Source organism: Coturnix japonica, chromosome 7 (assembly GCF_054131305.1).
Source record: "Coturnix japonica strain WE chromosome 7, WE-NBRP24, whole genome shotgun sequence".
NCBI lineage: Eukaryota > Metazoa > Chordata > Aves > Galliformes > Phasianidae > Coturnix > Coturnix japonica.
Genome location: NC_140669.1, coordinates 14374713 through 14397585, shown reverse-complemented (window position 1 = coordinate 14397585; position 22873 = coordinate 14374713). Strand labels below are relative to the sequence as shown.

Here is a 22873-nt window from a genome sequence, read left to right as displayed (position 1 = left end):
TGGCCAAATAGCTGCTGACCGTCCTCCCTGCTCCCCCTTCTTTTGTCACACCACTGTAACAGACCCATAAAGCACAGATATGTAGGCAAATAGACCATCTGCAATCACTCCCCAAATAGCCAATGCTAATGTTGAAGATGCAGGTGTTTCCTCTTGTTTTCACCCCGCTGAGCAGTAAGGGATGCTTTGGTGTAGAATTTTGCTTTTAAGTATAGAGAGTTTGGGGTCTGAGGCATAGAGCTTGTCTGTGCTGGTAATGTATTGAAAAGGGAGTGAGTGCATATGTCCCAGGTACTCTGCTCTAAGTACATCCTTAGCATGCTTTGGAATGGGATAATTTTTTCCCCTTTAAGAACAGACTGCACAGCACCCTCGACCTAAATTACACTGAAAGGGTTTGTCAAGCTGGCAGGGATAGCTAGCATCCTGTCAGTTTGTGTCAATGTATTTAGCAGTAACTTCCTTGTGTCAACAGGTCTCAAATGTCTATAACTTACAGGAAGAATACTGCGGGTCCAGAAGTCTCCTCCCAGCCTGAGGAGGAAGGAAAAAAACAGCTTGAATCTGTCATTTGCCACTTAGCACCATGACGTCAGCTCGGGGCTGAACTCCCTACCTGTGGCTGGGACCTTAAATGAGCCGACTCTGGAAGAGAAAAGCATTTCATCTCAGGTTTGGCGGCGAGTGCGGCAGTAACAGAAGCAGCAATGGGACGCTCTGTGTTCTTCATCCTGATGCTTTGCTTGGTGCTGAGCCTTTCAGAAGGTAAGAAACACTATCTTCTGTTTTGGGATTTGTCTGGGCAGCTATTCTATTGCAGTGAATGGAATACTTGGTGCTTTTAGCAGCTGCTGAGAGACTGAAGTCAGTTGCCACGCACCATTCAGCGCATCTAGATTTTGATTAATTAGTGATGAAAAATGTTACTGCAAGAAAACAGTTCTCCTTGTTCACAGAACAATGCAAAAGCATTGGGGCTTGTGATTAACCTAATTCAGCCTATTCCAGGAGCAGTTTTCAGGACTTGCACACTAAACCCAGGTAATTCAAGCTCTATTACAGTCATCACAAAAGATGTGACTGTTCCACCCCAGCACCCAGGGAAAGGAGTGCTGCCGCCGGCCTTCCGGACGGAGTCTCCTTAAACAATCAGTCTGTAAAGCAGCACTGCTTGTACTGGCTCTCAAAGCATTCATTCCCCTCCTATTGAAGCTAATTAACAAGAACTTCACCACCAGCTCGGATGGCAGAGGGTTGCCCTGTGGTCTATTCAAAGACAGGGCAGGAATCATTCCATAGGCCGCTTAATTGTTTTCTTAGCACTGTAACAGTTTTGGTGGTTACAGGTCAGAGTATCTGATATTCAGTGACAGATCAAGTGTAGCAGGGGAGTTTGTAAAAGCTGTAGGAGGAGTTTGGCGGCAACTTGAAGCTGTGAAAGGACCGGAAATCCCATTTACTTCAGGGACAGTGATACAGAGATACCATCCAAATTAAGACTTTCACTGATGCTGCCAAGATTGCACAAGATGGGGACAGATTGAGTCTCTGTTACCTACTGCAAGTGAATATAATATATTTACAGCAATATCTACTACATACTACAATCAGATTCATAACTTACAAGCATAGAAGGCTTCAAGCTTGGCAGCTGGTTGGTTTTCTGTTTGGAGAGTAACAGTAAGACTGAAAGATCTTGTCCTAAGAAGTACTGAAAGCCACAAGAGTCTTCCACTGACTTGTGTAGATTTTGCCTCAGGTTGTCCATGATCAGAAACCTATTTCATTCTAAGCAAACACTGTAAAAGCTTTATATGATGTGTACATTTGCATAGTACTGACAAAGGCCTACTCTGCTTGGTAGCCAGATGTCTGTTATTTCATAATCTGCATCTTAAGATCCATCCCTTTATGTCTGTGGTAAATGCCTGAATCAATGGCACATCCTGTTTCCTGGTGCAGAAAGTTGGGGTTGGGCAGATAGGGCCATTAAAGAGCCACCTTTGCTTACGTTACCTCTGCCAAGCCCAAGTGCAGCTCATGTGCTCTGCAGTCACACAGATGTGATTCTTCCTGAGTCCAAAGGGTACTCCTGGAAGGCTGTTAGCCAGCCTGTACAAAGCAAATCATTGTTGACTAAAGACATTAATGATGTAACACTGATATCAAGAAGGCAATTTGTATTGTTTTTAATATGCAAGCTATAAGAGTTTGCTAGTGCCAAGAGTGTTAGCCACAAATATATGAGACTTCCAGGTCATGCTGTCCAGGTTAAATGATGAGTGCAAAGTTAACTCAGTTTAAATGTACTTATTCCTAACTCATTTATTAAGCAACAAAGACTGAAGTTAGGTCATGTGATCCATTGCTACCACAAATTGAGCAGTAAGCCTGTGTGTTAGTTGCTTTCTTTACTTCTCAAGTGCATGTGCAAGCCTGGGAATATGGGCATGTCAGTCTAAAGAAGCACCCGTGCCTTGGACAGAATAAGACTAGTCCACAGTAGATCTCATAAGTGCCCCCTCCTCATTTAATTTGGGATTGTTGGGAACACACAGTGGATCCCCATGGGTTTTCTTCAACACAACACTAAGCACAGTTACCATGTCTTTTCTTTTTCTTTCCTCAGGAGACAATAAGACATCAGCTGGAAATAACCCTGCCACCACTACAATACTGACAACAGTAGGTAAGGATGAGAAAGCCCACTGGCAAACACTTAGAAGGCAATCATTGAGTCTGAGGATCACCAGACTCCACACATGCTTGCTTACATACAATGGGTCCTAAAGGTATCTCATAAGTGCAATACTAAGTAATGCTACCATGCTACTTCCCTTCATTAGAAAGCAAATCTAGCTCCTTGGAGCAAGGCAGTGGCATGGACAGTGGCAGTGTGGCAGTGACACTAAGCATGGCTAGCACGTCTCTTCTTTTCCTTTTATCAGAAACTACAACTACTCCTACAATTACAACTACTAGTCCTGAGAACAGTTCTGACAACTATACAACACCAACAACAGACGGTAAGGATGGGAAAGCCCATGGGTAAACCAGCGAAGGGTGTTGCTTGGATCCTGGTGGTGCACAGAGAGCCCCTGTGGGCAAACTTTAAGGAAGAAGTGCAGGGAGATGTGCAGTTCTGGCACCTGCTTCTGGCCTTGCAGAACACGATGCACTTTGAATGGGGGAGAATCTTTCCTTTGGGCAGATGATATGCGTGTGCTGCTGACTGAGCCAGCTATGGCCAGTGAGTGCAGCTGAGCTTGAGGAAATGCCATGTGCTCCTGGGGAATGTGCTCAAGCCTGGACAATGGAGGGAAGAGATAATGGGTGTGTAAGTCTGAAGAGACATCAGTGCTATGGACAGCCTAATGGCTGACTACTGTATAACCAGATGCATAGCCACTCCATAACAGCCCATAAGCCTGCCCACGTACCCAGCGGTTCACTCTGAGCTCTGTTCCATGCAGTCTTAAGTCGTGATACCCTGTCTCTTCTTTTGCCTTCATCAGAAAGCTCAACTACAACTACTGTGGAATCATCTACCATATCTGGATCTCCAGCAACAGGTAAGGATGGAAAATCCCTTCTGGATCAGTTCATGATGACATTCTAGTGCTATTCAGGGCAAGCAGCTCCAGAACCCCCACAGGCAGTGATTTGTACCCCTCCCTGTATGGAGGTGCCATTACTTTCTCTATCTGCATGGGGAACATGTCATGCTCATCCATCCTGCTGGATGGTAACCAGTTATCCCATCAGCCGCCCAGTACCTCAAAAGAATGTGGTTGCCACAGAGAGTCCCTGCAGAAGAACAGAGAGGAAGACATGCTCAGGGGTAGAGCACGTGCAGGGAATGAACCACTGGTGGGTGCCCTCGTGCTGCACTGTCATACAGCACTGACTGCTCAGAGCTATCGGGTTAAATGTAGGGAGCTGTTCTGCAGGGAGTGTGCCAGTGAGTGGGGCTGATGTGGCCTGTGAGTGCAGCTGATCAGGGTGGGAAGCAGTGCCTTTGTGGGGAAGGTGCCTGTGTTTATGGATCTGTGCAGAGGGACCCAGAGCCCCTTTCATTGCAGAGGCAGATGAGCCATAGCAGCTCAAAGGCTGTGCAAGGCTTTCCTGAGCTGGCCAACTCAATCCAAAGCTGATGTCCTCCTTATTCAATCTGAGGTGCTCCTGAACACACAGGGGTTCCACAAGGGATTTCTTCCACACAATACTAAGCATGGCTACCACGTCTCTTCTTTTCCTTTTATCAGAAACCACACCTACAAGTCCTGGGAACAGTTCTGACATCTCTACAACACCAACAACAGACGGTAAGGATGGGAAATCCCACGGGTAAAGCAGTGAAGGGTGTTACTTGGATCCTGGTGGTGCACAGAGAGCCCTTGTGGGCACAATTCATGGAAGAAGTGCAGGGAGATATTGCAGTGTCTCATTGGAGCAAGGCAGTGCAGGGCTGCCCAGGGCTGGTCCACTGGGCCCTTCACAGCTCCACTCCATATCTAATCTGAGACTGTCCTGAAAACAAAATGGTGACTCAAGAGATGTCCTCCTCAGAACAAGAAGTGCTGCTATCATGTCTCTTTCCTTCTTCAGGAGACTCATCTACAACAACTGGGAAAATTACTGCCACTCCTTCATCAGCAACACCTGGTAATTATGAAATGTCCCTTCATCAGCCGTCTATGAGAGCGTTACTCAGTTCCAAGAGCTGCAGATACCACGGGCAGCACTACGTCTCCCTGCACAGAGGACAGACCCTAGTCAAGAAATGCAGGAAGGTGTTGTGGTTCTTTGGAGCATGCTTTGGGAAGGAAAAAGGGTATTACCCTCCTTGTGGTCAGACCACAAGCCATGTCTCTTTTGCACATACGTGCAGATACAGACACAGATGCAGCTGTGATGCTTCCCAATGTGTACATCAGAGCAGGCCATCATGGGGAGCAAAATCTTGGGCTGGTGGGTGCCTTTCCAGCTCTAGCAGCTGGCGCTGTCCATGCAGAACACGATGCACTTTGAATGGGGGAGAATCTTTCCTTGGGGCAGATGATATCTGTGTGCTGGTGACTGAGCCAGCTATGACCAGTGAGTGCAGCTGAGCTTGAGGAAATGCCATGTGCTCCTGGGGAATGTGCTAAAGCCTGGTAAATTGGGGGAAAAGATAATGGGTGTGTAAGTCTGAAGAAACATCAGTGCTATGGACAGCCTAATGGCTGACTGCTGCACAACCAGATGCATGGCCACTCCATAACAGCCCATAAGCCTGCCCACGTACCCAGCGGTTCACTCTGAGCTCTGTTCCATGCAATCCTAAGTATTGATACCCTGTCTCTTCTTTTGCCTTCATTAGAAAGCTCAACTACAACTACTGTGGAATCATCTACCACATCTGGGTCACCAGCAACAGGTAAGGATGGAAAATTCCTTCTGGATCAGTTCATGATGACATTCTAGTGCTATTCAGGGCAAGCAGCTCCAGAACCCCCACAGGCAGTGATTTGTACCCCTCCCTGTATGGAGGTGCCATTACTTTCTCTATCTGCATGGGGAACATGTCATGCTCATCCATCCTGCTGGATGGTAACCAGTTATCCCATCAGCCGCCCAGTACCTCAAAAGAATGTGGTTGCCACAGAGAGTCCCTGCAGAAGAACAGAGAGGAAGACATGCTCAGGGGTAGAGCATGTGCAGGGAATGAACCACTGGTGGGTGCCCTCGTGCCGCTCTGTTAGACAGCACTGACTGCTCAGAGCTATCGGGTTAAATGTAGGGAGCTGTTCTGCAGGGAGTGTGCCAGTGAGTGGGGCTGATGTGGCCAGTGAGTACAGCTGAGCAGGGTGGGAAGCAGTGCCTTTGTGGGGAAGGTGCCTGTGTTTATGGATCTGTGCAAAGGGACCCAGAGCCCCTTTCATTGCAGAGGCAGATGGGCCATAGCAGCCAAAAGGCTGTGCAAGGCTTTCCTGAGCTGGCTTACTCAATCCAATGCTGATGTCCTCCTTATTCAATATGAGGTGCTCCTGAACACACAGGGGTTCCACAAGGGATTTCTTCCACACAACACTAAGCATAACTACCATGTCTCTTCTATTCCTTTTATCAGAAACCACACCTACAAGTCCTGGGAATGGTTCTACCATCTCTACAACACCATCAACAGACGGTAAGGATGAGAAAGCCCACGGGTAAACCAGTGAAGGGTGTTACTTGGATCCTGGTGGTGCACATAGAGCCCCTGTGGGCTAACTTTAAGGAAGCAGTGCAGGGAGATATTGTAGTGGCTCCTTGTAGTAAGGCAGTGCAGGGCTGCCCAGGGCTGGTCCACTGGGCCCTTCACAGCTCCACTCCATATCTAATCTGAGACTGTCCTGAAAACAAAATGGTGACTCAAGAGATGTCATCCTCAGAACAAGAAGTGCTGCTATCATGTCTCTTTCCTTCTTCAGGAGACTCATCTACAACAACTGGGAAAATTACTGCCACTCCTTCATCAGCAACACCTGGTAATTATGAAATGTCCCTTCATCAGCCGTCTATGAGAGCGTTACTCAGTTCCAAGAGCTGCAGATACCACGGGCAGCACTACGTCTCCCTGCACAGAGGACAGACCCTAGTCAAGAAATGCAGGAAGGTGTTGTGGTTCCTTGGAGCATTTTTTCGGAAGGAGTTAGTGTATTACCCTCAGACCACGCGCCATGTCTTTTTTGCACATACGTGCAGATACAGACACAGATGCAGCTGTGATGCTTCCCAATGTGTACATCAGAGCAGGCCGTCATGGGGAGCAAAATCTTGGGCTGGTGGTTGCCCTTACCAGCTCTAGCAGCTGGCGCTGTCCATGCAGAACACGATGCACTTTGAATGGGGGAGAATCTTTCCTTTGGGCAGATGATATCTGTGTGCTGGTGACTGAGCCAGCTATGACCAGTGAGTGCAGCTGAGCTTGAGGAAATGCCATGTGCTCCTGGGGAATGTGCTAAAGCCTGGTAAATTGGGGGAAAAGATAATGGGTGTGTAAGTCTGAAGAAACATCAGTGCTATGGACAGCCTAATGGCTGACTGCTGCACAACCAGATGCATGGCCACTCCATAACAGCCCATAAGCCTGCCCACGTACCCAGCGGTTCACTCTGAGCTCTGTCCATGCAATCCTAAGTATTGATACCCTGTCTCTTCTTTTGCCTTCATTAGAAAGCTCAACTACAACTACTGTGGAATCATCTACCACATCTGGGTCACCAGCAACAGGTAAGGATGGAAAATCCCTCCAGGATCAGTTCATGAGGACATTTTAGAGCTACTCAGGGCAAGCAGCTACAGAACCCCCACAGGCAGTGATTTGTTCCCCTCCCTGGTTTTACGTGCCATTACTTTCTCTATCTGCATGGGGAACATGTCATGCTCATCCATCCTGCTGGATGGTAACCAGTTATCCCATCAGCCGCCCAGTACCTCAAAAGAATGTGGTTGCCACAGAGAATCCCTGCAGAAGAACAGAGAGGAAGACATGCTCAGGGGTAGAGCACGTGCAGGGAATGAACCACTGGTGGGTGCCCTCGTGCTGCTCTGTCAGACAGCACTGACTGCTCAGAGCTATCGGGTTAAATGTAGGGAGCTGTTCTGCAGGGAGTGTGCCAGTGAGTGGGGCTGATGTGGCCAGTGAGTGCAGCTGATCAGGGTGGGAAGCAGTGCCTTTGTGGGGAAGGTGTCTGTGTTTATGGATCTGTGCAGAGGGACCCAGAGCCCCTTTCATTGCAGAGGCAGCTAGACCACAGCAGCTCAAAGGCTGTGCAAGGCTTTCCTGAGCTGATTCCTACTCAATCCAATGCTGATGTCCTCCTTATTCAATCTGAGGTGCTCCTGAACACACAGGGGTTCCACAAGGGATTTCTTCCACACAGTACTAAGCATGGCTACCATGTCTCTTCTATTCCTTTTATCAGAAACCACACCTACAAGTCCTGGGAACACTTCTGACATCTCTACAACACCAACAACAGACGGTAAGGATGGGAAATCCCATGGGTAAAGCAGTGAAGGGTGTTACTTGGATCCTGGTGGTGCACAGAGAGCCCTTGTGGGCACAATTCATGGAAGAAGTGCAGGGAGATATTGCAGTGTCTCATTGGAGCAAGGCAGTGCAGGGCTGCCCAGGGCTGGTCCACTGGGCCCTTCACAGCTCCACTCCATATCTAATCTGAGACTGTCCTGAAAACAAAATGGTGACTCAAGAGATGTCCTCCTCAGAACAAGAAGTGCTGCTATCATGTCTCTTTCCTTCTTCAGGAGTCACATCTACAACAAATGAGAACACTGCTACCACTCCTTCATCAGCAGCACCTGGTAATTATGAAATGTCCCTTCATCAGCTCTCTATGAGAGCGTTACTCAGTTCCAAGAGCTGCAGATACCACGGGCAGCGCTGTGTCCCCCAGCCCATAGGGCAGACCCTATTCAAGAAAAGCAGGGGGTTGTTATTGTGGTTCTTTGCAGCATGGTCACAGAAGGAGGCAGGGACTTTTCCACCCTGGTCAGACCACAAGCCATATCTTTTTCGAATATCCTTGCCCTGCTGACACATGTTGCTGTGATGCTTCCCAATGAGTACAGCAGAGCAGGCCATCATGGGTAGTGCAGTGTTGGCTGGTGGATGCCCTTGCCAGCTCTGGCAGCTGGCGCTGTCCATGCAGAACACGATGCTCCTTGAATAGGGGAGAATCTTTCCTTGGGGCAGATGATATCTGTGTGCTGGTGAATGAGCCAGCTATGACCAGTGAGTGCAGCTGAGCTTGAGGAAATGCCATGTGCTCCTGGGGAATGTGCTAAAGCCTGGTAAATTGGGGGAAAAGATAATGGGTGTGTAAGTCTGAAGAAACATCAGTGCTATGGACAGCCTAATGGCTGACTGCTGCACAACCAGATTCATAGCCACTCCATAACAGCCCATAAGCCTGCCCATGTACCCAGCGGTTCACTCTGAGCTCTGTTCCATGCAATCCTAAGTATTGATACTCTGTCTCTTCTTTTGCCTTCATCAGAAAGCTCACCTACAACTACTGTGGCATCTTCTAACACATCTGGTCCAGCAGCAACAGGTAAGGATGGAAAATCCCTCCAGGATCAATTCATGAGGACATTTTAGTGCTATTCAGGGCAAGAAGCTCTAGAACCCCCACAGGCAGTGATTTGTTCCACTCCCTGGTTGGACATGCCATTACTTTCTCTGCATGGGGAGCATGTCATGCTCATCCATCCCGCCGGATGGTAGTTATCCCATCAGCCGCCCAGTACCTCAAAAGAATGTGGTTGCCACAGAGAATCCCTGCAGAAGAACAGAGAGGAAGACATGCTCAGGGGTAGAGCACGTGCAGGGAATGAACCACTGGTGGGTGCCCTCGTGCTGCACTGTCAGACAGCACTGACTGCTCAGAGCTATCGGGTTAAATGTGGGGAGCTGTTCTGCAAGGAGTGTGCCGGTGAGTGGGGCTGATGTGGCCTGTGAGCGCAGCTGAGCAGGGTGGGAAGCAGTGCCTTTGTGGGGAAGGTGCCTGTGTTTATGGATCTGTGCAAAGGGACCCAGAGCCCCTTTCAGTGCAGAGGCAGCTGGGCCATAGCAGCCAAAAGGCCGTGCCAAGCTTCCCAGAGCTGGCCAACTCAATCCAACGCTGATGTCCTCCTTATTCAATCTGAGGTGCTCCTGAACACACAGGGGTTCCACAAGGGATTTCTTCCACACAACACTAAGCATGGCTATCAAGTCTCTTCTTTTCCTTTTATCAGAAACCACACCTACAAGTCCTGGGAACGGTTCTGAAAACTCTACAACACCAACAACAGACGGTAAGGATGGGAAAGCCCATGGGTAAAGCAGTGAAGGGTGTTACTTGGATCCTGGTGGTGCACAGAGAGCCCCTGTGGGCACAATTCATGGAAGAAGTGCAGGGAGATATTGCAGTGGCTCATTGGAACAAGGCAGTGCAGGGCTGACCAGTGCTGGTCCACTGACAACACTAAGCATGGCTAGCACATCTCTTCTTTTCCTTTTATCAGAAACCACACCTACAAGTCCTGGGAGCAGTTCTACCATCTCTACAACACCATCAACAGACGGTAAGGATGGGAAAGCCCACGGGTAAGCCAGTGAAGGGTGTTACTTGGATTCTGGCAGAGCACAGAGTGTGCCAGTGTGTGGGGCTGATGTGGTCTGTGAGTGCAGCTGAGCAGGGTGGTAAGCAGTGCCTTTGTGGGGAAGGTGCCTGAACTCTGGGATCTGTGCAAAGGGACCCAGAACCCTTTTCAGTGCAGAGGCAGCTGGGCCATGGGCAGCCAAAGGTCGTGCAAAGCTTCCCAGAGCTGGCCAACTCAATCCAACGCTGATGTCCTCCTTATTCAATCTGAGGTGCTCCCGAACACACAGGGGTTCCACAAGGGATTTCTTCCACACAACACTAAGAATAACTACCACGTCTCTTCTTTTCCTTTTATCAGAAACCACACCTACAAGTCCTGGAGACAATTCTACCAACTCTACAACACCATCAACAGACGGTAAGGATGAGAAAGCCCACGGGTAAACCAGTGAAGGGTGTTACTTGGATCCTGGTGGTGCACAGAGAGCCCCTGTGGGCTAACTTTAAGGAAGCAGTGCAGGGAGATATTGTAGTGGCTCCTTATTGTAAGGCAGTGCAGGGCTGGTCCAGGGCTGGTCCACTGATACTAAGCATGGCTAGCACGTCTCTTCTTTTCCTTTTATCAGAAACCACAACTACAAGTCCCGGGAACAGTTCTGCCAACTCTACAACACCATCAACAGAAGGTAAGGATGGGAAATCCTGCTGGCTGACCCTTAGGAGGATGTTAATTATTTCCTGTGTGTCCACAGAGCCCCCGTTGGCTAACGGTTGTGATGAAGTGTAGGGATTTAATGATGTTGCTCCTTGGAACAAGGCAGTGTAGGGCTGCCCAGGGCTGTTCCACTTGGTGCTGCACAACTCCACTTCATATCTAATTTGCAACTACCCTGAAAAAAAAATGGTTACTCAAGAGATTTTTTTCCCCACAACATGATGTATTGCTATCATGTCCATTTCCTTCTTCAGGAAATACAACTGCGTCAACTGGGAATGCTACTATGGTCCCTCCTTCACCAGTAACACAAGGTAATTATGAAAATTCCCTTCAGCCCTCTGTGCAAGCATTGCTCAGTTGCAGGAGCTACAGAGAGCACAAGCAGCACTGTGTATTCCTGCCCAGAGGGTACACACTTATCAAGAAATGCAGGAAGTTGTTGTTGTGCTTCTTTGGAGCCTGGTCAAAGAAGGAACACACAATGGTTCCCCAATGGTATAGTGAAGAAGTGCAGGGAGTTATTGCAAGGCAATGCATGATTGCCCATGGCTGATACACTGGACCACACATGTCTGCTCCTTATCTAATCTGAGTTTGTCCTGAAAACATATTTATGACTCAAAAGATTTCCTCCCCACAGCTTGAAATAGTGCTGCCATGTCTGTTCTTTTCCTTTCATCAGGAAACACATCTACAACACCTCTGGAAACTTCTACCTCTTCTGCACCTCCAACACTTGGTAAGGATGTTGAGATGCGTGTGCTGGTGACTGGGTCCAGTTTGTTCCACAAGTGCAGCTGATCTTGGTGGTAATGTGCTGTCCTTGTGGGGGACATGCTGAAGTCCTGGGTTTTGTTGAAAAGAGACCACAGACAAGCTAGGCTGGAGTGAAGTCAGGGCCCAGGAGAGCCCATGGGCTGGGTTGGTTTTCCTGCTGCCGCCCACATGTCCCCTCCTTTTCTTCCTTGGCCTGCTGTGGCTAGTGATTTCATCTGAGCAGTGAGGAGTGCAGTTGCATTCACCTTCTTCAAAGCACCCTGGTAGTTTCTTTTATTAGAATATGACCTGTACTGTTTTAATGGACTGCGTCTGCTGACTATTGCAATCTTGTACAAATTCTGACATCAACATCTTTGGTCTTTGTATCAGTGGAGTTGTGCAAACCCAGTTCTTGTGGAGGAAGACTGTCTACATGTGTCCCGCTGAATACTACTTATTTATGCCACTGCCCATATGGGTTCTACTACTACCGCTACAATTGTCACATAGGTGAGTTGCAGGATGGCAATCTGTGTTTTTAGGTATTTTGCAGATAACTGCTTTGGTGAAATTTTCTTCCTGTGCAAGTTGTTCTCACGTTATAACTGAAAACATAATCAGTCTGGGAAAGTAACTGCTGAATAATGCCTTACTTTGCAGACAGCCACTGCTACAGTGACCTAGATTGTTATCTCACAAACCAGTAACAATCAAAGAGGTTAATGTGCAAGGAAAAGAAGCTGTGTTCCCTGAGTGTCAGGCATTCTGGAGATTAAAATATGTGAAAAATGGGAAAGAAATGAAAATGCAGCCTTGATATCAGTATTTATGGCCAAGATTTATAAAAGCCCAAGCCTCTGCAGACCTCAGAACGGCTGGCTTGATTTTTTCTCTTGCTAAACATCCATCAAGAGTCCTGTTGAAATACAACTGAGATGCTGTTGAAGAGCAAGCGAGCAAATGAGGCTTCTTATGTAAATGACAGCAGGCAGGATCTCCAAATTTATTTGTGAGCCTAAAGAAGGAGGTAGATACTGAATTGCTTTTTAAAATATGGTGAACCATGTTAGCTGCTTAGTGGCTATGGCTGCAGGATTAAAGTCTTTAATGTACATATCTGACTTGCTAAATGCCGTAACAGCTCAGAGTGTTTTATTAGCTGCGGGCCATGCTTATAGTTTAATACTATTCATTTTCAAAGTCTTGCCAGTTTGGAACAGGTTGCCCAGAGAGGTGGTAGATGCCCTGTCCTTTGAGATGTTCAAGGTCTGGTTGGACAGGGCTCTGAGCACCTGGCTGAGCTGTGGGTGTCCCTGTTAATGCAAGGAGTTGGACCAGATGGCCTTTAAGGGTCCCTTCCAACTCAAATGATTCTGTGGTTGAGATCAGGATCCTGTTTGCTTTTCAGGGAGCCAGAATACATGCCCAAATGGTGCTGAGCTGATTGAGCAAACATTTGTTCCATAGCAGTTCCTCTGTGAACAAACTGTAAATATTGATTTGTGCACTGTATTTCTTAACGTCTGAAGAATCCTAAGGTGAAATCCAAATTATGGAATGTTTTCTGATTAATTGATATCCTTTTAAAATATATTTATTTATTTTATTTTATTTTTTATTTGTAGGCCAGGTATTTCCAGGGAACATCACAGTGAATCAGATGTTAAGTAATAATATTAATGATGAAAATTCATTGGAGTATGAAAAGATGGTCCTAAACATAACACGATTTGTAAGTGCCTTTGTTTTTTAAACTTTTCTGCATGTTTCATGTTTTTCTGAATGTGGTGCAGACAGAGGGGATGCAAGCAGCCTTTAATGTGGAGTCTAAGGTAGTTTTACTTGAGAAATCTACTTCTTTCAAAGAATGCTTCACACAGACTAATTCATGAAAGAGTTGAATTTTGCCCTCAGATGACTACAGGTATAGTTCTTGTTGACATGAAGGGATGTACCTGAGGCCAAGCAATACCTGTGTTTGCAGTGCCACTTCTCTTTTGGGAAGCCCTTGTATAAATTGTTCTGTATCTTTTGCAATTCCCTCTCCAGAAATCACTGGATGAAGCCAAAGTTTTCAGAACTGTCTAGTTTCTGCTATCTGCTGTTAAATACCTAAATAACAACCTTTTCTATGAGCAAAACAGTATTCATGTTTTAATTTCATTAATTAAATGGATATTACACACACTGAGCATCCGGTGATTATAGATACATTCTTGTAGGGGTTTTCCTGGAGAAATAGGATGAACTGTTTAACTTATATTGTTCTGTTGGTATGAGGTCGTTTTCTCAAAGTAAGAAAGGTGTGCACCTCTGCCAGGGAGCTGATGATATTCATTTATCTTTTATAGTTTGAGGAAGCTTTTGAAAATATGCCAGACTACAGGCAGACCGTCATCGTGGAAGTGAAGTAAGTATATCAGTTTGTTTTTTCCACAGTGTGTGAAGTTTGCTTTGTGTGCTTCCACTTAATTAGCTTCCAGTGGGTTACGTCGTCAAAGAAAAGATATGGGCTGGGCTGAGTGCTGTCTGACTCCCATTAAAGGAAGCCATTCCTTTGGTATTTTTAAAATTCCTGCCCCATTTTTTACCTTATTCCAACAAGTCTGTGTGGTGGGCTGGCTGAGGCAGCTCCACAGAGGATCTTCCACTTTTAACACCATGTAGAATACAGCACTGTGCCACTAACTACTCAGTTTGTCCCTGTGTTATCTGGCCCTTCTGACTTCCTTGCAGACATGAATTATCCTCCTGGTCTTTCAGGATAGGTTCTCCACGTCCATCCTAGATGGCACCACATGCTGATAAGACCACGCAAAACTTAGGATCTAGTGGATGAAGTCCTCCACGCTGCAGATGCTTTGAGGCTAAACCAGTATAAAAACATCAGATTCAAGCTGACAGCACACAAGGGAGCTATGATGTTAGCATTAAATTCAACAGCTTTTACTCACATGAGTCTCTTTTACAGTTGGATGTAAAGGAGGGTGGCCATTAATGGATTCATGAGCAAGGACTGAACTCATTTTCAGGTGTCTTAGCAACTACCCATGTAAGGGGATGAGAGAAAGAAATCTGTTGTTTTTGCATGTAACTTGCTATCTGTATGTGCTGTCTGAGACTTTAAAATGATGCTTTCTGTACTTCTCAGTTATACAGAAAAAGATACAAAAACCAGAAGTGGTAATAATGTAGTGACTGCAACAGTGATGAACATCTTCACGGAAGACACAAATGAGACCGATGCTGAAGTTACGGATGCAGTAATAATAGCAGCAGAAAAAGATTCAAGCTACGTGAGTCAGTACAGAAGTACGTAGTCCCTTGCTGTGGAAGTAAATAATTGGTAGATACAGAGATTCCTATCTTAAAAATTGGTAACAACTCTTCTGTATGCAGCAGAGCCCATCAGAGCGTAAGCTTTGTGGATTTTAAGGGGCTAAGTGTTCAAACTTGGGTGACATTGTAGATTCAAACATTCAATATTGGGCTTTTTTGTCTTACCAAAGCTTTCTACCCCCTGTGTGGGCATGTGGAGGAAATTAATTATTCCTAAATAAGAAATGTCACATCTTTTACTTTTCATAACAAGCCACTGTTTTATTGTTGGAACAGGACAGAGATTTCCTTATTCCTCCATAACTGACTTTATTAATTGAAGTGAGCCTTAACTGATTAGCTACTCAACTAGGTGATGCTAAAACAATGTCTTTTGTTAGAAAGAAGTGAAGTACTTGGAGAACATTTTTGCAGATGCATAGTTTTTTCTCATCTTCTTATGTCTAACATGCTCCTATTTTGAAAGTAGCCTTTGCAAAAGGCATAGCTAATAATTAAATGAGTCCAGTTCAAGGCTTGTAGACAGAGTTTGGCCTCCAAGGTGACTGTATCCACCTGAGCCATGACATTTCCTGTATCCCAAGCATGAAGGAGAAACACCAGCACAAGCACATCCCTCCACTGTGTGCCCACTGATGTTATTAATACACACACACACAGATATATATATATATCTTTTTTTAAGGCAAGTCAGAAAATTATTGTTCCAAACGTGAGCTTCTGGTTAGAACTTCTCTTCCTGGATGATAAGGCAGGAAGTTGTGGGAGGCTGACAAACAGTGTGTATGAAGTTGTGGTGAAAACAGGACCTTCAACAAAGAGCAAGGGAAAGGAAAGGATCAGTCCTAGCACCTGCAATATTGTCCCAGAAAAAGGATTTGGAGGTTTTTTTTTCTTCAGTACTGCTAAAAAATTGGTCGATGATTTACTGAGCGAGTGCACTGCTTTTTATGAAAAGATATTACTAGTGCTCAGGCTGCTTCCTGACTGCTTCTCTTTTAAAGATATAACCCAATGTGCTGTTTATCAATGTGATGCCGCAACCACAGTATGTAAAGATGGTACATATCCAGAGTGTGTATGCAAAGCAAAGTTCACAAAGACACCTTGGGACATAAATTCTTGCTCAGGTAAGTGCTGTCTTACTTTATCTATCCATGAACCTGGTCATCCCCTGTCTGTGTCTTTCTGAACTCTCTAACATGCTGAGCTCTCAAAATCAGGGGATGTGTGTCTTATTAAGCAAGCCATAGGAATGCATTCCCACGTTTCATTTGGAACACATCCATAATTCTGTTCCAACAGAGCAAATCACTAAAGTTTGAGAAAATTAACACTGAAATTAGTGAGTGGACAACACTCTGACCACAGAGATGCTGTGTGGTGCAGGCCTTCAGCTCCTAACTTGTCTACATGTGATCTTAGATCGTTTTCTTTATAGATCATATGCTGTGAGGCCAACCTACAGGATTATTGGATAGCCTTTGTAAGATGCAACTTAGCAAGATTCCAGTTCTGATCTATGAACAAGGACTTCAATTTTGTGCTTTAATGTTTCGTATTCTGCTCTATATACATATAACCCTAAAAAGGCTGTTGTGGTGCTTTGATGCACAGCAAAGTTGTGTGTGCATTTACTTTGATGGGGAAAAAAAGGAAAGGGGCGTGTGTGGAAATTGCCCCAGGGTTTATCTATGGTGAGAAAATAGAAATGCTTCCAAGATGTGCTCCACAAGGTTGATTTTTGCGAGGCTATATTCGATTCACTCTGTGTTTTTCCTTCTAATAATACAGACTGCGCGAACTGTTCGGCAGACGAAAACAAGATCTGTGACAGAAGTAATAATATTCCAGAATGCAAATGCATGGATAACTTTAAGAAAGAGGGTCAAAAATGTGTAAGGTGAGCATTCTGCTTTTTCCCCATGTTCCTGCATTCTTGGTAAAGTTAGGGATGAATAACAGCTAAAACAGGGTTGCCCTCAGTCTAGATCAACCTGCAGCTGAGGTGATTAACAGGTGGGCATATCCCCACAGTATCACAGGTTGTGGTGGTTTAAGTGCTTGGCTTAACTATTGGCATGCACCTGTAATACCCCGGAGGAAAATCAAGGAGGACCTCACGCTCATTTTGTGGGATAGCCCATAAATATACACTATTCTGCCTGAAGTAACTGAGCCATAGGAACTGGTATTCTGAAACATTCAGGAAGCAACAAGCAGTAGTGCAAGAGTTGCCTTAAATCCTTGGAAAATTTCCCCTGGCACCAGTGGGGATTCTGCTCCCTGATAAGTTTCAAGCCTGTGTGATTTCATCTTAATTTTTCCCCCTGTGAGTATTGCTGGCAGCTCAGGATCAGAACAGAGCAGGGCTGTTTGCTGGTGAAGCTGAGTAGGTCACCATCTGGGCTCTGCTCCCACAGATCAGCAGTAGCACCTCACTCTCCAGGTCTGTTTATTTGGCACTTTTTGCTGTTTCTGCTGCTTCACGCAGAACAGAATCTCTTCTTACCTTAAATTCAACATGTTTTGAATTTAAGGAACAGCTATGGAAGGAAGATAAAGAGATACAAGTCCTTACAGACCTGATGTTGAGGCTTTTAAAGAAGACAGTACTTTTCAGTGGTGGTTTGCAGTTCCAAGTAGCATAGAAATGTAGGGCTTCATTCCATGGAGAAATGAGTCCCTCTTAACATTTTTCCAGGCTGTGAACCTGGAACTTTGAGCGTGCAGCTCACAAATCATTCAGAAAAATCTCAGATTGTTTTCCTTTAAAAACAAAACAATTTAATAGCAAGATAGAATGAAAGAAGAAACCTGTGATGGCTGTGCCTTGCTGGAATTTCTGCTAACATGTAGAAATACAGTATTGTTTTGTGATCACCTGCTGAATGACATGATCTTCTTTTTTTTTTTCCTCTCACGTAGGTGTCCAGTGGGCTACTCTGGAGCAAACTGTGAGAACAGTAAGTACAGCATGGAAATATAACCTGTAATGTTTAACCTGCCTGAGATAACAGAAATGACAAGTAGCAGCCTTGAAAAAGATTAGTAAAATTCCATTGTTGCTTGGAAGAGTAATTCCTTGAATCTCATGTTCAAATAGATGGTAGTGTTTTCTCTAATGAGATCTGCATTAAGCCCAATAGCTTTTAGTCAAACGCAGGGTATTTGCAAAGCTGGTTTTTGTTTGTGCTTTAGCTTGCAAGCACTGCATGGTATCTAGTATCCTATACTGGTAAGATAGCCCCAGCTGGGTTATCCTTAATGGGACAAGCCAACCAGACTGGACTTCCAAAGCTTTTTCCATTTACCGAGTCTGTTTTACAGCTGTTCTTTGCACCTTCCATAGACTCTCTGTTATATAAATTAGGACATCCTTCATCCCAGCTAGTGTTTATGTGTGCCTAATCTCAGATGCTAATCACAGTCAAAGGCAGATTGAAAAAACAAGTGTTTGAGGTTCTTTGCTTCCGCAGTGACTTGGCACTGTTTAAGCAGAAAGTATATCCCCATGCTGCTCCTTGGCAGATTCTCACACTGCTGCATCCTTAAACTAGTAAATGTTTAACATCCCTCTATTTACAAGTATGAGATCTTCAGGTCTTTGTTTTATGCCTACAAATGTTGTAGATTGGCTAATGGTAGCAGTGCAGCACAGAATAACTTACCAGGTGTCAATGTTTGATAGGAAGGATATTGTAATCCCATGGAACATATGTTTTCTGAAAAAGCTTTGGAAATCTTTATGCATTTTTCATAAAGCAAATTAAAGTACTAAATATGAACAAAATCATCACACACATTGGGAATTCAAACACAGATTTAAGACCCTTTAGTAATAAACTCTGTGAATAACCCAGACTTCCTCATGTGGCACTTGGTGTGCACTAATGTTTGCTGAGCAGTAATCAAGGATATGTTACACCTGTCTTTGGCATAACATTCTGTGGAGAAACTATGGTCCCTGTTGTCTTCTTACATACCCCCACTGTGATTGAATGTGCCAGATTGTTCTGCTGGCCATGGCACAGTTGGTAGTTTAATGTTGTGCATCTGCTGTGCACATGCATTCTTTATCCACATCGACAGCTGTACTAAGGCAGCGTCAGGAACCTAGGAATGAATAACATCTTTTTTCTTCATTCTTTAATTACAGGAGGAAAGAAACAGGACTTGGTCTTCAGTATTTGCTATGAGTTCTCAATTGCTTTTTCTTTGTTTGTTTGTTTTTCCAGATAGAGAACTCATCCTTATAATAGTGGGCACAGTGTTTGGAGCCATTATCTTGTGTTTAGTGGTAGCAGTCTCAGTTGTTTCAGTAAGGTAAGAGTATTTCTGACAACTGAATAGAAGCTCCATTGCTGCGTGTTCCTAGAGAACAAAGGAGAAATTATGAAAGGATCAGGATTGCAAATGTGGTTGCATGCCTAGCTGGGCAGACAAGTTCATCTAAGTCATGCAGTCATTAGGATTTGCTTTCATCCATGGACTCTCCCCAGAATCATTTATTCTTTTGCTGTGAATCAAACCATACAAGCTTCAGCACCTTGCCTGTCTTTCCTTTCAGTGCTGTCCAGGTAAGAATTCCCACAAGGCCTCATAGCCTTGTGGCATAGGTCATCCATAGCAAGCATAGGTCACCAGTGGGTGCACAGGCTAGTGCAGTGTGATGGGTTTGTGATCACAAGCAATTCAAATTCATCATTTGAGCTTGAAGCTTTAGCTGCAGGCAGGAAGGCAGCTTTCCTAAACTGGATGTAAAAGATGTCTTATTTCCTCCTCTCAGTAGTCAGGTAGGGGTGGTGGTGATCAAGGAACCTCCATCAATCAGATGGAAGAGGTCAGTGTTCCCCTCAGTCTCTCTTTGCAGCTTATCCCCATATGTGATAAGAGATGCCAAACTTTGCACTCTGTCACTGACAACTAGGTGTTTTACACTGTGTATGACAGAAAAATCCAGGGCAGGTTTCAGAACAGGACTGGGCATTCAAAACAAGATGTAAGGGACAACTGAATAGGTAAAGATTCCTTTCTTCTTCTGTTTCCTCTTGAAGAGCCAAGCACAGTCATGATCCGGAGAAAAAGAGGTTGATAAAGCCAAGAAACTCCAACTCAAATACTTCTGAAGAGAACAGGATCTTCCCCAGGGTCCAGACCACTTCTGGCCACGCGAACCCAGGGTATCAGCCAAACAACCCTTACGAGGTGCATTCCTCAAACAGAGGTGACTTTGTGGAGAGGGATTATGATGACTTGGTAAGTGTTTCACACAAGCCTACAAGAACTGTGTTCCTGAATTGTGGTGCTGTGGGCTACTGAAACCAGAACCAAAGCTTCACTCTTGTCCCTCCTCTCTATTACAAAGATAGCACACATCTCATGAAGGTTTTTTTAGAGCCCTAGGGGTTATTCTTGAGTCATGGGAGGCATTTGTGAAAAGCAAGGGTTAAAGCAACAGTCTGGCTGCTCACAGGTCTGCTATGTCATAGGACCACAACAGAAGCAACACAGAAACCTAATGTTTAAAAGAGAGCTCTTAAAAAGCAACCAATGGAAAAATAAATAAATTAATGAATACCTATGTAGTTATTTAGTTGTTCAGTTTCATGTGCATTGGGGCTTTTCCATTTTTCCAAAGATGTCAGATTTTCACTGATGAAAGTCTGTCTGTAAAATACATTTGGTTTCCCATGAGGGCTTAGAGAGAGGGTCACCATATGCTCTGTGATACTTGCTGAACTATTATGAGAAAGAAGCTTTCTGACCAAGAACAACTCTTCTTTTTCTCTAGTATGAAATATCACGGCACCCTGAGGGTTTTCGGATGCAACGCAGATAACTAAGCGGCCAGTAGTAGAAGGATGGACGATGACCACAACACTGGGTCAGACCAAAGAACTTCACAGCCTCTTACCAACGCAGTTATTTCATCAGCAGAGACAACAGAGTCTGTAGTACAAGATTCTCTGAAGATTTTCTAAAAGAAGACCCCTACTTGAAAGAGAAGGACAGCAACTCTTTGAAATAAGGGAAAATAAAAATAAAGCAGAATGTAGGGAGAAGAAAGGGGACTTCCACAAAATAAAAAGGGTCCTTTGGCCATTCCTATGGACTTTCAAGAGACCAGTGTGTTCACAAGAAAGTGAATGTAGACAAGATGCCAGGATTTTAACCCTGCTGTGTTTCAGTTCTTCTGAAAGGTGGTCCGTGCAATATATGTGATGCTGAAAACATCCACTGCCAGAGCTTTGCCTACATTTGTGCTCACTTGCTTCAGGCAAAGACTGCCTGCATAGCTTTGGGCACATCAAACAGTATCAAAACTTCTATTTGTGAGGACCTAGCATTGTTCTCTTTTCTATACCAGTCTTTCTCCCTTCCTCAGCCCCCCAGTATTTCCTATCTGATAGCATTCAGTTCAGATCTCTGCTGGCACCTGTTGTGAGAGACAATGGCCCCATCTGACCTTTTATGTGGCCTTCCTTCCCAATACAACTCCAGAAATCATTATCTTCAAACAGGCACTGTTGTTCTCCATCTCATGCAAATACGTTGATTTTACAACCTCAGCTGCTGTGAAAAACATTGGCGCTTTTTTTCCTCTTGCAATCTGTAAGATTAGATGGAATCATCTTAAATCTTTCTTTTTCATTACTTAATAATTCTGTTAAAAAATCCACATTTCATGGAGAATACATGTGCATTATCTGTTGACTGGCGTTGGTACTTCTTTATATTTTTATATATATATAGATAGAATATAATGTCCAAAAATGTACATATATTTATAGATTATATTCATTTAAAACATCATTTAAGCTCATATTTTATGTTTGTTTTTCATGTATGCAGGTTAATATTTCCTATTAAATATTATCATTCCTAGGTACGAAGGCTTTCTTACATTGCTGCCCAGTGGTGTTATTTGCAAGTTCAAAGACTATTTTAGGCTGAAAGTTGCAAGTTTACAAATAGCCTGGTGAGAAAGGGGCAAGTTTCTCTCTTGCTGTTCTGGGTTTTTAACTGGCAGATCTGCTCTGTTCCAGCTGGCTGTTGCCATCTTTGTCTGCAGGAGGCAGGTTCTGGTGGCCTGGGCCACTCAGCTCTGTCTGCATGCATCTCAATGTGAACAACATGGCTTTTCCTCTGTGCAAGCAGAGCTCACAGGATTTAGCTATTTTTGACATGTTATTCAAAGGATGGTGGGAATTTGGTCTTTTTTTTTTTTTTTTTTTTTTTTTCCCAGCTTTTTTTCTGAGCATGCTTCCTCCTGATTTTTCATGGGGGCTTCAAGGGGATGAGGTACTGATGACCAGATGGGATGCAGAGACAGCAAATGGCAAGCAGTCTTTAAGGTCAGTGTAGGTTTGACTTTGTTCGGCCAACTTCTTTTGCTTGGACATCTCCTCCTTGTTAGTGGTAATCTAACAAACAGATTTATTTACATCAGAAGTAACAGCCCGTGTATCTTGGCCTTTCACTGGGACACACTTCCCATTTGCACAGCTGAGTGCTTAGAGGACCCATTAAAACACCTGTGACAGGAGCCTGCTGCTCTACTTGAAAGGGTTTTAAGTGTTCTCTGTTACTCTGTTGCAAGGCAAGGCTTTACAATAGCCACAACCCAATGCTGTAAAACTTTATTGGGGGTGATATATGTATAAATTCAGTGCCACTGATAGTAGAAGTGGCAAAATAGTCAGGTGTTTGCGTCACTTAACTGCCGAGGAGGCAGCATTGCTCTTATTCAAAGCTGGTTTCTGCAGCTCTGCCAGCTCCATTACCTTGTGCTCGGGAGGGGCCATCAGATACTGGAATAGACCTATTGCTCTTTAACATTTCAAAGGCCGGGAGAGCTGTTTTGTCAGGACTGAAATTCTGTACTGAAACTGCAAACCTTCAGATATTTCACTTC

General features: G+C 44.7%; 1 protein-coding gene across 18 annotated transcripts; it reads left to right on the top strand.

The window, feature by feature from the left end:
- The first annotated feature begins 660 nt into the window (after nt 1-660).
- MUC13 (mucin 13, cell surface associated) lies at nt 661-21847 on the top strand. 18 transcript variants are annotated; one of them, XM_085552351.1, is made up of 29 exons: nt 661-765; nt 2630-2689; nt 2949-3026; nt 3516-3572; nt 4266-4325; nt 4609-4665; nt 5363-5419; nt 6113-6172; nt 6456-6512; nt 7201-7257; nt 7953-8012; nt 8296-8352; nt 9048-9104; nt 9790-9849; nt 10060-10119; nt 10498-10557; nt 10766-10825; nt 11109-11168; nt 11540-11596; nt 12007-12126; nt 13242-13348; nt 13968-14026; nt 14768-14928; nt 15960-16085; nt 16750-16858; nt 17884-17921; nt 19194-19281; nt 20013-20214; nt 20750-21847. In XM_085552351.1, the coding sequence occupies exons 1-29, from the start codon at nt 708-710 to the stop codon at nt 20795-20797; spliced, it is 2190 nt and encodes a 729-aa protein (XP_085408477.1). In that variant the 5' UTR covers nt 661-707; the 3' UTR covers nt 20798-21847. The 18 variants fall into 18 exon arrangements, with proteins under 18 accessions (XP_085408477.1, XP_085408479.1, XP_085408478.1 ...); XM_085552353.1 differs by lacking the exon at nt 2630-2689; XM_085552352.1 differs by lacking the exon at nt 4609-4665.
- The last annotated feature ends 1026 nt before the right edge of the window (nt 21848-22873 follow it).

Bases quoted from the DNA above. Each gene is read 5' to 3' on its own strand.
- MUC13 (XM_085552351.1), top strand. From the start codon at position 708: ATGGGACGCTCTGTGTTCTTCATCCTGATGCTTTGCTTGGTGCTGAGC. The intron at 766-2,629 runs GTAAGAAACACT...TTCTTTCCTCAG, and splicing joins GGTGCTGAGCCTTTCAGAAG to GAGACAATAAGACATCAGCT. The intron at 11,597-12,006 runs GTAAGGATGTTG...TCTTTGTATCAG, and splicing joins TTCTGCACCTCCAACACTTG to TGGAGTTGTGCAAACCCAGT.